Source organism: Furipterus horrens, unplaced genomic scaffold (genome assembly GCF_987537825.1).
Source record: "Furipterus horrens unplaced genomic scaffold, mFurHor1.1.pri manual_scaffold_1, whole genome shotgun sequence".
NCBI lineage: Eukaryota > Metazoa > Chordata > Mammalia > Chiroptera > Furipteridae > Furipterus > Furipterus horrens.
The window spans coordinates 210,746,239-210,758,498 of record NW_028327171.1 but is presented as its reverse complement, the minus strand read 5'-3'; the positions used below and the strand labels follow the sequence as shown (position 1 = coordinate 210,758,498).

General features: G+C 38.4%; 1 protein-coding gene across 7 annotated transcripts in view; it reads right to left on the bottom strand.

The window, feature by feature from the left end:
- AGFG1 (ArfGAP with FG repeats 1) overlaps positions 1–12,260 on the bottom strand; it is a 61,408-nt gene that overhangs the window by 16,560 nt on the left and 32,588 nt on the right. For all 7 annotated transcript variants that reach the window (XM_090284838.1, XM_090284831.1, XM_090284846.1 and 4 more), the window contains exons 3-5: positions 6,990–7,105; positions 3,345–3,507; positions 1,090–1,243 (exon numbers count right to left, since the gene is read on the bottom strand). In XM_090284838.1, the coding sequence (XP_090140964.1) occupies positions 1,090–1,243; positions 3,345–3,507; positions 6,990–7,105 (433 nt within the window). The remainder of the gene's footprint in view (positions 1–1,089; positions 1,244–3,344; positions 3,508–6,989; positions 7,106–12,260) is intronic.

Here is a 12,260-nt window from a genome sequence, read left to right as displayed (position 1 = left end):
TTTTCTTTTTAATGCACGCTGAAAACAGCTGTCACAATACAATCTAACAAACCTTTTTCAGAGTTAAAGACAACTAAGCACTGCTTGGGCCATCTTACAGAACTTTCTGGCCAACCCAATACTTTACTTCAGCTGGTAAATAAAGGAACGACAGATTCAGAATATCACAATTCTGCACTACAGACCCCAGCGCTGGGCACCAACACTTCCATCACCCAGACAGGTGATCCGGAGCCTCTGCCTCAGACACTGAGCAGCAGGCCTGGCCTCCCCACCAACCCAACAGCAACGACCACCAAAAAAACTGTAACAGATCAAGTCCCTCTCAATTTGCAGGAAACAGAAGAGAGGAACCTGATAAATGAGCCCCCAATGGTGCAACCAACAAATTCATATTTGCTGAAAACTCAACAGGATAAAGAGCCTAGTTTCTCCAACAGATAAGCTAACGGGGATGGAGAAAGAACCTACAGGCTAAGAGACACATCTCACAATTGCAATGTGTAAACCTCATCTGAAACATAATCTGAATAAAATCTTTGTGTGTGTCTGAATGGAAATTTGAATACTAATGAAGTACTATTATTATTATCACTATTATTCAGGGAGCAGTAATTCTGCCATGATTATGTTTAACAAAAAAGAAAATCGGGTTTATAGATACATGTAAGATAGGTTACTTAAGGATAGACTACTAAGTCTAAGATTTGCTTCAAAATAACTTGAGAGGAGGAAATGACTAGAATGAGAAATCAAACCAGATTAGCCATTGAATGATGAGTACATGAAGGCTACTTTTGAACATCTGAAACTGTCCACACCAAAGCATTAAAAAATAAATAAATAAATAAATAAATAAAGCCATTTCCCATTTTTCTATGGAAAGAGGCCATGTCAATAACTGACATCTAGTCTCTTTTGTAAGTAAAAGCACCAGGGTTACATGATTACATATACACCTCAACAGGTATGAGTGACCAAACATTCTCAACAGAACATGTTTACTAGTACTCGAGTTTTAAACAGAAGCGTTGTTTCTTGGTGTTTTTACATATCGCTGGTAAAAGCCCTTGGGGAAGAAACATTTACCTGCATGACTGTTGAAATGTGCAAAGTTAGCAAAATTGGCTGTAGCTGTTGACTGAGGAGCTGGGGCAGCAAATATGTCTGAGCCAAGATCACTTAGAAGGTCGAACTGCTTCTTTTCTTGTTGCTGTCCTTGAGAGCGACCTGCAACAGGGGACTAGAAACCACATGTTAGCTATAAAGGGTTCCCAGCCAGATATGCTAAAGTTCTATCACACCATTCCCAACTGATGAAGCTTAAAACAGTTTAAAGATCACATTATCTTTTATTTGTGGTTTTGAGTACACTGCTATTTTCTGAAATGCACCGATTTTCAACATCTATTCCCAAATTATCTTTCATTTTAAGTGCAGAGTGCAAAGCAAAGACATATTTCAGGTGTGCTGTGAGGGAGGCGAGGTGCGCTCCGACTCTCGTAGTTGATGATTCAGGTCAGCACAAAGCGCCTTCCTGCCTCTCGTTTCTGTCTGCTCTGGGGGGGCTTTATTTCCATACGTTCTCCTGGTACCAACAGGTACTACGCAAGGTAACATTACACCCAGGTTACTTGCTTGGCTTTCCTCCCTAAAACGTAGTACTACAGTAAAAGCCTGTTTCATCCAGCATAGCAGGAGGGTAGAAATGAATTAAAATTGCTTTGTTAATTAAGAAAACAGCATATTGGTAATTCCGCTGTGGCCTTGTATTCTGTTGTGTGACTGGTCATTTGCTGTGGTAGAGCTGAGATTTGCACTGAGCACTCAGAAATACCGACTGGTAACGTGCCAGGTAACGTGGCTTTCCTGTAAACAGACCACTATTGGATAAGTCAGCAAAGAGCTCTCTTGTAATCTAATACGATCTGATGCTTCATTCAGCAGAAAGTCTACTCAAAAGAATCTTCATAGCAGTACATTTAGGTTTTAAAAATGAGGTAAAGATTTCTTAAATTAGTTTCTTAAGTATACATATCTCTCTAGTAGTTGGGAAAAAAAAAACCTTTTTACTTCATAGTTGTTAATTTTCCACATTTCCTAACCGCTATAATTTTTATGTTGTCACTAAATGCCTGCCCAGCACTGTACATTAAAGACCATCTTGCACAAATACTAGAAAAATGGACTGTCATGTGGACAAAACATGATGTTTATTCTTCCTTCCATGTAAGAACATTGCAAGTTTATCTTGGATCTGTTCTTCCACCTAATATTCAATTAGTTCTTCCTATTCTTCCATTTGGTTCCATTTCTGTAATTCCTTTATTTTCACTTACATTTTGTGATAGTTAACTACATCTAACCAATCATGAATTATTTTCTAGAATATTTGATTAATGTATAAGTGATGTAGTACCAATTTTAAACATTAAATATGTAATCTGGGCACAGAATTTAAAGTGAAATTTCATCAAAACATAGGACAACTGAAAAAAAAAAAAGAAAAAAAAAAGCAAGGCAAAGAAACATAATTCCAACAGCTGCCACACCTCAGGACAAAGGATGGACCAACTGCTTCGGCAGTCTTACTGCTGAGACAGCAGGCGGGGCTCTCATACAATGCATCCTTCATGCATAGAAAGAGAGTTACAATATACTGATGTAACCCTTCTCTTCATTTGTCATTCAAACTTTTTGTGTAAAAACAGAGCAATTTATCCAGATGCCCTAGAATGCATTATTAAAAAGAGTGGGATTTAATTCAAACAGAACCATGCCTCAGAACCATTCTTGTGTAGGGTAGACGTAATGTCACACAGTAACAGATTTGTAACAGCTCAGTCAACTGTAATAAAGTGCAGAAGTACAAACTTTAGGTACCAACATATGAAATGACTTCAGCCTATTCAATTTTTTAGACTAAGGTCTATAATGCAAAGCCACCTGTGTTCTGAAACAATGCATTACAAATCAGGCATGGGGGAAATCCTACTGCTTGAGAAATCCTTTCCTGTAACAGTACATCACAGAGGCTATACTGTTCTGACTCTGATGGCTACCACAGATCCATGTTTTACTAATTATATGTTATACGACAGAGAGCTATAGCAACGCTCCTACCCTTATGTGGAGAATGCAAAGAAACCCGTATCAGCACTAGCAAAGGAGCAAATACATACACATTCCAACCACTTAACCAACAACCATTTAATGTATTACAAACCATTGGCACATAATGCTACTGGCGTACAAGGTTATGCTACTGTCTTTAACAATTCTCAAACTCGTCATACGCAGCCCTCCTTACCTAGAAGCCTCTACAGAGATGAACGACTACTCACCTGACTAGGTGTGCCCTTATTTAAGTGCAGGGCCGGTGCTGGATCGCCTAAAAGAGATTTCAGTGGTTTGACCTCAGGTGTGCTGCTTGTGCTACTGGCAGAGGAACCTGAAATAGAGGCATGAACTGATGCCACCACTTTGGCTTGTTCTGGTGGGACATACCTAAAACACACAAAAAGTTAAACAGGAAATTAACTAAGAAAAATATAGGAAATGCTACATTCAAAGATGGCAAGCATAATTCTCATTTTGTACAAGACTGTTGATATTAATCTTATTTCAAAACCCGCTTGGGAATGATAGCTGAAGGCCACACTTAACGGAAATACTCAGAGAAAGCGTAATAAAGACTAACAAAACTTTTTTCAATTACTTACTTCGTTTTTCTAAAATAAATACATTATAAGTTTTTATTAAACAGTGAACCTATCGTGATGAATATAACTGTTAAAAACTAAAGTACTGTAAGGTCCTAAGTATCACTTGGAAACAGAAAGAAAGGAAAGCATTTATTATTAGAGTTAACAGTCTAAAATATAAAGGCCTATTACAAATCTATAAGAATAAGATAAACAGCCCAATTTTTAAATGGGCAGAAACAATTCACAAAGGGAGACAGAGAAAACGTGTATCCTAATTCACTGCATTTGATCTGACTGTAAATGTTACAAATTTTACTACTATCTATTAAAATACATAGATGAGCTCTGCCCCAGAGGTACCACTTACAGAAACTGATCCTTAGAAATTAAATGGGTAAGCGTATATAGATACATGTACATGTATGTAACCACAGCTCTCTTAAATGTTTAATATAATACTACATAGCTACTCTTTTGACATGGGGAGATGTCTGTATTATTTCATCGGTCCTTCAGGTTTGATGGGAAGAAGGGAGGAAAGGAAGGAAAGAAAGGCAATTCAGAATATAACGCCCTAATGTTGGCAATGAGGACCTCTAGGACTGGGGTTATGTGAGAGCTTTCACGCTCTGTATTTACGGGTTTTCTCCTTCTCCCCCCGCCCCCCGCCCCTTTTCAAGTAGGTGGAGAAAGTAGGAAAACAGAATGGTTAACAGCATCTTTCTGTTCCAGAAACAATTCAAATCCCAGCTCCACCGCTCAATAGCTGTGAAACCGAAGGCGAACTACTTCTATGCGTTGTGCCTATGGGTTCCCATCTATAAAATGAAGGAATGGTTGCTGTAAAGTATAAATGAGTTAACATTTGTGAAGTACTTCAAGCAGTCCTGGTACAGGTGTTAGCTATTATCAAATTACAAAATAATCACAAACAATAAAACTGCTTTGCATTTTCCAGTGAATGGGAGATGATGGAATATGGCAATGAATACAGGAAGTTATACTTTCCTATAATTTGGCATATCACTAATATCAACTTTTGATATCCATTTTACCACAGGATAAAACCAGATAGTATTTACAGTATTTAGTTCAAAAGACTCATCTAACTAAAAGTAAGCTAAGTTTGTATAACACAGGATGTTTGAAAACTGGTCAAAAGAACAATTTCAAAATCTATTTAGATGACAACAGCCTCACTGTTTTAAGAATGGTTTGCTCGAGGGGGGGCTTGGAAAATCTTCAGCTCTCTGGCTGCAGCCCCAGCTGGACCAGGGGACTGGCAAGGGGTCGGGGATATGAAAGAGTCCCCACAGTCTGTTGCATGCAGGCCCCAGCTTCTCAGAGAGACACCAGCAGTTCCTGGGTTCCCGGGACGAACTAGGAACATTTATGTGGCTGGCGGCTGTAAAACAAAAACAAGGCGAGTATCCATGGCACGACAGATTAATTTTGTTATCTTCTTTCTTTACTTCTTCCTTTTTTAAATGTTGAATTTATTTGGTGCACACTGGTTAATAAAATGATACAGATTTTAAAGTAATGTAAAAAAAAAAACAGTTTGCTCAAAGTAGGGATCTGGGGATTTTAAGGGAGGCTGCATTTGGAGGGCTCTCATGCTGTATTAAAAACCAACTGCCCTGCTCGCTGCTCACATGTCACAGGTGTGCAGGAGCGTGGGTTTAAAATGCACAGGTCCTGGTCTTCCTAAATGGTCACTGCCTGCTCCCATCCACCAATTAAAATTCATACTTGTTGTCAGTCTTGTCACTACTATGCTGTTTCTCAGGACAGAAAAAATAACACAAATCACAATTATTTGAGGTTTATAGTTACTTGGGTTATGGTTTGAAAGAATAGATTTTATTATTGTTTACTATTATTATTATAAATGTGGGAGGATATATGGTTTTAATTCTATCACCTCATAGTCACAGAAACTCCTCTTGCTAATTGAAGCTAAACTATCTGAAATTCCAGCTAAGTCCTATTCAAACTAACATTCTGAGTTGGTAAAACTGTTGGGAAAATAAAAAATTAGGCCAGGGTTATACAAGAAGAAAGGTTTTCACTATGGAATGGAAGGTCTAGGAAATTAACTAAAATGATAAAAAGATAATTTATACTTCATTTTAAAAGAATCATTCATGACACCATGTTTTTACTATCACCTCACCTTCTAAAATTTTCCTCTTTTCTGAGCTAAAATTTTACTGGTATTTTTTATCTATATCCACACCTGCTGAATACTGCCCAGGCTAATCTTGCTTTGCAAAAAGCAGCCTACCCGAGAGAACGGTAAGAATACAGAGTTCACAGGATATACAACTCCTAGCTGCTTTCTTCCTAATGTGCTCAGAGAATGAAGGTAGAGACAGTTCACCCATAAGTCACAGCAAGTATTCCCTCAGGACCAAAGCAGGCCCCTGACTATCTCATGATAAAAGCGGGCCACTTACTTATTCATTATCTGTTTCCTCTATTTGTGACCCTCTCCTTAATCTTACCCCCCAAATAAGGAAATACACACTGCTGAATACTGGTAAAGAAACAAGAGTTCATCATTTAATGAGTCTTAGTAAACTGACTTACAGTGTGCTCATATGGCTAAAAATTAAGAGCCCAAAACAGTTAAGCACTAGCTCTAAGCATATACTCCCTGTTACGCTGTAAAAGGCTTACTAGCCATGCGCCCAACCTATTTTCCTTCTTTGTAAAAATTATCTGATAGATTTAGTTAGGGGAGTATAAATGCTCCCTTCTTAAACAGGTAGTAAAATGATTTCTGGGATGGGAAGTGAGAAGTATTTTAAGCAAAGACTTATCACTGCAAGATGTAATTAAGTGCACGGACTGTGCGCGGACTACCCGAGAGCTTTAGCACAGGGCCTAGGATACAGAGGATACTAAATAAATACCTGCGAAATGAATGAAGTTTTAGGAAAGGAGGCTTTATAAGACTAAAAATGTCTAAAGAAACTAACAAGGCTAGAGAAGTATTCAAAGAAAGGATCCCTAACTTTCCAAAAATGGTAGGAAACTTGGTAATTATGAGGGACAGGCTGCTGAGTTCAGATAAAGTACAAGTAAAACTTATTGGAACCAAGTCCAATAAAAAGATAAAGTATCCCGGGTACCTACCTACCTATTTATTTCCTATCTACCTAACCTGCCAATTTCCTTCCTCCCTCCCTCCCTCCCTCCCTCCCTATGTCAGACTAGTCTTACCCATAATTAATGTGATTGGGGAACCTTTGCTCTAAATACAAACTATTCACTCACCATCTTTTCTTTTCATATTTTTCTTGTAGGAACTCTTTCACTTTCTGTGGATCCCTGAAGTCTGGAATTGCTGAAGATCTATCATCAAATAATCCTAGCCAAATCTGTTTACAGACCTTTGGAAAGAATTAAAAAAAAAAAAAAAGTGTTAAAAATCAACATTTTCACTTAATGAAATACTAAGGGAAATTAAGCTCTTTCAGAAAACTAACCTACTTAATTGTAATAATACTGCTTTCACTGAGGATATTTACCACAATGAGAAATGAAGATGCAACAAATACACTGTATTTGAATATGTTACAGTATGCAGTACAATCTTAGCAGAAGCATCATAAAGAACAGAGCCTCACAGGGAAACAAACAGTGAAATGGGATTTGAGAGGACCTGGGATTTTTTGGTTCTGAAATGATCAAAACTGTAAGCCCCTGACAAAGCCATGTCACCTGACGAACCTCCATTATCTCAGCCGTAAAACAGAGTGAACTAGGCCAGTGACAAGTTCACAAATCCTTATGGGTTCAAAAATCAAACAAAAATAACAAACAAAAATTACTAGACTCATAAACAATTTGCTATTCAAGTATCACAGTAACAAAAATATGAGATATTACTCTAGCTTCATAGTTGCCTCCTGTGCTTTTTTTCTCCTAATGGCTAAAAAATGAGAAACTGAGATATTACTTTTTAGACAAATCAAAGAAATGAAATTATGCAAAACTCAAATAGGACACAAGAGCATAAAGAAAACGATGAAAAAAGTTGATAAAGTAGTCTTCATCAAAATTAAAAACTGCTGCTCTTCAAAAAACTTTAAAAATGAAAAGGCAAGCTACCAACAGATAAGAAACATTTGCAAAATATGTAAGAACTTGAAAAAACATGAATCCAGAATGCTCTTTAAAATTCTTAAAACTCAATTATAATAAAGACAAAAAATTGTCCAAAGAATGGGCAGAAAACTTTACAGCCACGTTACCAAATATGCAGCCCAACACCATTAGTCACATGAAAAATGTAAATTAAAACACCGAGACCCCACTAGATGGATACCACTAGAATGGCTGAAAATAAAAGACTGACCATGTCATGTATCAGTGAGAAAGTGGAGCAGGTGGAACTCTCAAGAATGTGAAAGGGTACAACCACTTTGGAAGAGACTTGGCAGATTCTTAGAAGTTAAGCACACACCTACCATGTAACCCTGCCGTCCCATTGCTAAGTGGCTACACAAGAAAAATAAACTCACGTGTCCACACTCAGATTTGTACACAAAGGCTCATGGCAGTTTTACTGCTAATACTTTCAAACTGGAAAAAAAAGCCAAACGTCCATGGACAAGTAAGTGGATAAATTCTGAAACAGCCAGGCAGGGGCCTCATAAACGATAAAAAGAACAATGGACACAGCAACTGCATAAATAAACCTCAGCATAATTACGCTGATTGACAGAAGTCAGACTCCCACCCCCAAAAGTGCAGACTATATGATTCCATTCATTTAATTTAGAAAATGTAAGCTTATCTACGGTGATGAAAAGCAGCCCAAATAGCTGCATTACCAAGGGACATAAGAAAACTCTCGAGGATGATGAAAAAGTATGCTATCTTTTTATTGCAATCAGGCTGTCAAAACTCGTCAAATTAGACACTTTAAATATGTACAAGTTCCTATAATTAAGTACTCCTCAGTAAAGCTATAAAAAACAAGTCCAGAGTCTCCAAAATTGTATTAACTTAAAGAATAACAATTAAAATACTGTGAAAAAAAACATAGCATCTAATTTCAAAAAGCCTGACGGGGACTTGAGAAACCAGAGGAGGAGAAGCGGCATCCTTCCCAATCTTACCTGCTCACTGAAGTGGGTAAGAGAGGACAGGAAAAAGGACTGACCCTTCTCCTCTCCTACCACGTACCAAACATGTTTGGAAACACCGCTTCTTGTGGCCCCCCTCCTGCATGCAGGCTCAGTACAGACACTATACAGTCATTAAGGCAGGAACAGCTGACACGCGAGGCCTCAGAGTAAGAAGCCACCTCATTATAAAAACATTTCAGAGGCAAAACCAGAAAAGTGCAGGCACCTAGGAATGGTAATGCAACTCGCGGTCAGAAATACTATAAACCTGTAGGGGCCTGGCTTCTGCAATAAATATTTAGCTATTTAAAAAGAACCACATGGCATAAACCTGACTAATAATTTTCCTGAAATGTAATTTTAAAAGATTCTGCGGCTTTACAATTACATTCATAAAGAAAAAACTTGAAGTTTCTAATTCTATTTTAAAAGTTCCAAAACAAGAAAATAAAGAGTCATGGTAGTTATTTGCCCAAAGCTAAAGAATTATTAACTGTAACTGACAGAATTAGTTTAGGATACTAAATGCCATAAACATTTAGTCTTTGTATTCCAAAACCCCTATTAACTACCACATACAAAATTTTAAACAATTAATAATAAATATACAAACAAATAAAAAAGTGGGTTGAAGATAAATCATAGTTACTGTCTTGGCACTTACCACAGTAATGCAAAGCAAGATGGAGAGCTTGATGGTAAACTTTATAGATATTTGACATTAGCAGCCTGCAAGATTCACTCAGAATTCTGTACTGACTGCTAGTGGCTCTGTTCCTGCTCACGGACAGGCCAAACTACCAAAGAAAATCATGAAAACTAGCTGCGTGGATCCACTACAAATTAATACTGTCTCACTATCGAAGTTCCTTCATGATCTTAGCTCTTATTTCTAGCTTTGTTAACCCACAATGGCTATTTCTAGGTTGTTCAAAATCCTTAGAGTTCTCACTCAAATGAAGTGGCTTTCAAAATGGAATTCTTCACTTCCTTGGACTGGAAGGATCCGAGTTACCTAAAAAATGATTCTAATGCATATTTTCAGGAGCCACCCAAGACTTATGAAGTCAGAACCGCTGAAGGTGGTGCCCAGCAATCTGTTTTTAAGCAAGCCCTGCAGATGACTGTGAAATATGCCAAAGTTTGAAAGCTAATGCTTTAGTAAAATCTAGGCCAGCAGATAGAAACTCCCTTTCCATATATATGAGGTTGATCCAGAAAAAGTCCAGCCATTGTTAATGTAAGAATGGTTTGTGTGACATCGATGCAACCAGGCAGCCAAGGAGAGGGGACTGGAACGCGCATGTGTGAACAATGATGACTTCACTGTACTATCAGTGGGGGCAGTAGATGCTGTTGAGTGAGCACGTGTACTGTGTGGCTGTCACATGCAAAAGGACTAAACAAGCAAACAACAAATCTGCACCAAATTTTGCATTCAGCTGAATCATTCCGCCGCAGGAACAAATGGGATGACTCAGAAGGCCGCAGCCATGGGCAACTGGTGATTGGCAGCTCCATCACAACATGCCCACTCATGCATCACGTCTCGTGCAGAGTGTTTGGTGAAACACCAAATCACCGAGGTGACTCAGCCCCCCTACAGCCCAGATTTGGCACCCTGCAACTTCTGGCTTTTCCCACAACTAAAATCTCCTTTGAAAGGAAGAGACTTTGTCAGACCATCAGTGGGATTTAGGAAAATACAATGGGGCGGCTGGTAGCGATTGGGAGATGTGTGTGAGGTCCCAAGTGCCTACTTTGTCGTCCTATATACAACATTCCCTGTATCTTGTTATCTTCTTCAATAAATGTCTCTATTTTTCATATTACATGGCTGGATACCTTCTGGAGAGATCTCATATACTATATACAGCTTTCAGCATTTCTCGAACTTACTCAGCCACTAAACCCGTTATTGGGCAAGGTTCATTTAACAGACATAGTGCTCCAGGGACACATGTGGGATAGTGTCACAGTCTCTATAGCTCCCTGTGACCTATTCACATCTCAGTCCTTGAAAAGTTTGCTTCTGCTCCCAACATCCTACTAAAATTACTCTTTCAGGTCTGTAGATTTGCTGATAGGAAAGAGTCAAGTTGCATTTTCTGTTTTTTGTTGTTGTTGCCTTGTTGTTGTTTTTTAGCAAAATAACAAACATCATCAACTGAAAAGGGAGGGCTTTACAAGGTTGAAGCAGAATAGAATGAATCCAGTAAAACTGGAGCAACAATGAGGACCTGTGGTCATGAGTATTTAAAATGAACCAGTCAGAATAGTGTGTTTTCCTCCAATATCATCTAGCTGTTTAGGTACAAAGTAGGCAGAGCATGAAACAATCTCTCTTCTCTGAGCTTTTGTATCTCTCACATGAAACTCATTACAAACTGCCTTACATTACAATTACTGAGCATGCATCTCATTTACATATGAATTCTCCACAATGCTTAAAACAATAGGTAATGCCACTTAGTTGTTCAGTAAACAGATTGACAATACTCCAAAACAGATCTTAGAGTGGAATTATAAATAAATTACACACCAGCCAAGAGAATAAGTTCATGTAATTGTCAGAATAACTTTTTTCTTATTCTAGTGTTAATCCACTCTGTAACTGCAACTGTAATAGCCACTGACAGAATCTAAAATATTTTAAAGTATATTTATCAGTCAGCACCGCCATAGGAAACAGATGGCACACTCCATCTGGGTCAAGTTCAGTAAGGAGACAACTTACAAAGCACAAGCAGGCTGTGAGGAAATCACAAGGCAGCATCTAGTATCCCAGGGTTGGTAACAGCAGGGCCTAACACCATCCGCTGGCAGTGAAGGGGAAGGAGAGGAGAGGTAAGCAGACCCTTAAGCAAAAGGGCTACTTAAAATGGCGCTGTGACCTTCCATGGAAGGATGCAGCCAGGCTGTGATATCCCACAGTGACGAAGTTAAGAAAGTATCCTAACCTCTCCACCCTTCCTTTCTTCGATCTGCTGACAATGTCCCCTCAACTGAACCCAACCAGAAGCCAGGAGGCAAGAAAGCCCATTTGTATATCCATTTGTATAGCCAGCGCATGGTCACGGCTGTGAGCTACAAGGATAAATGGAAGATACCCAACAGAGCATCCAAATCATAACAAATATATTCAGCGCAAGCAACATAACGAACCTCAATTAGGAACACCAAAAACAGGAAACTTCCATACCAATTCTCAATCACATATAAATAGGTAGAAAACAGAGTTGTATCAGGTTTGAGAAGGAAAATAGGTAAGTGTAGTGATAATACAACTTTGTAATCCTCCCAGGGACAGCAAAATAAGAGCGAAAATTGCTGGAATGGATATTTACATTTATTTCACAAACCCTTATTTCATAAATAGGGTACAAAGAATAAATAATGTGATAGGACTGCT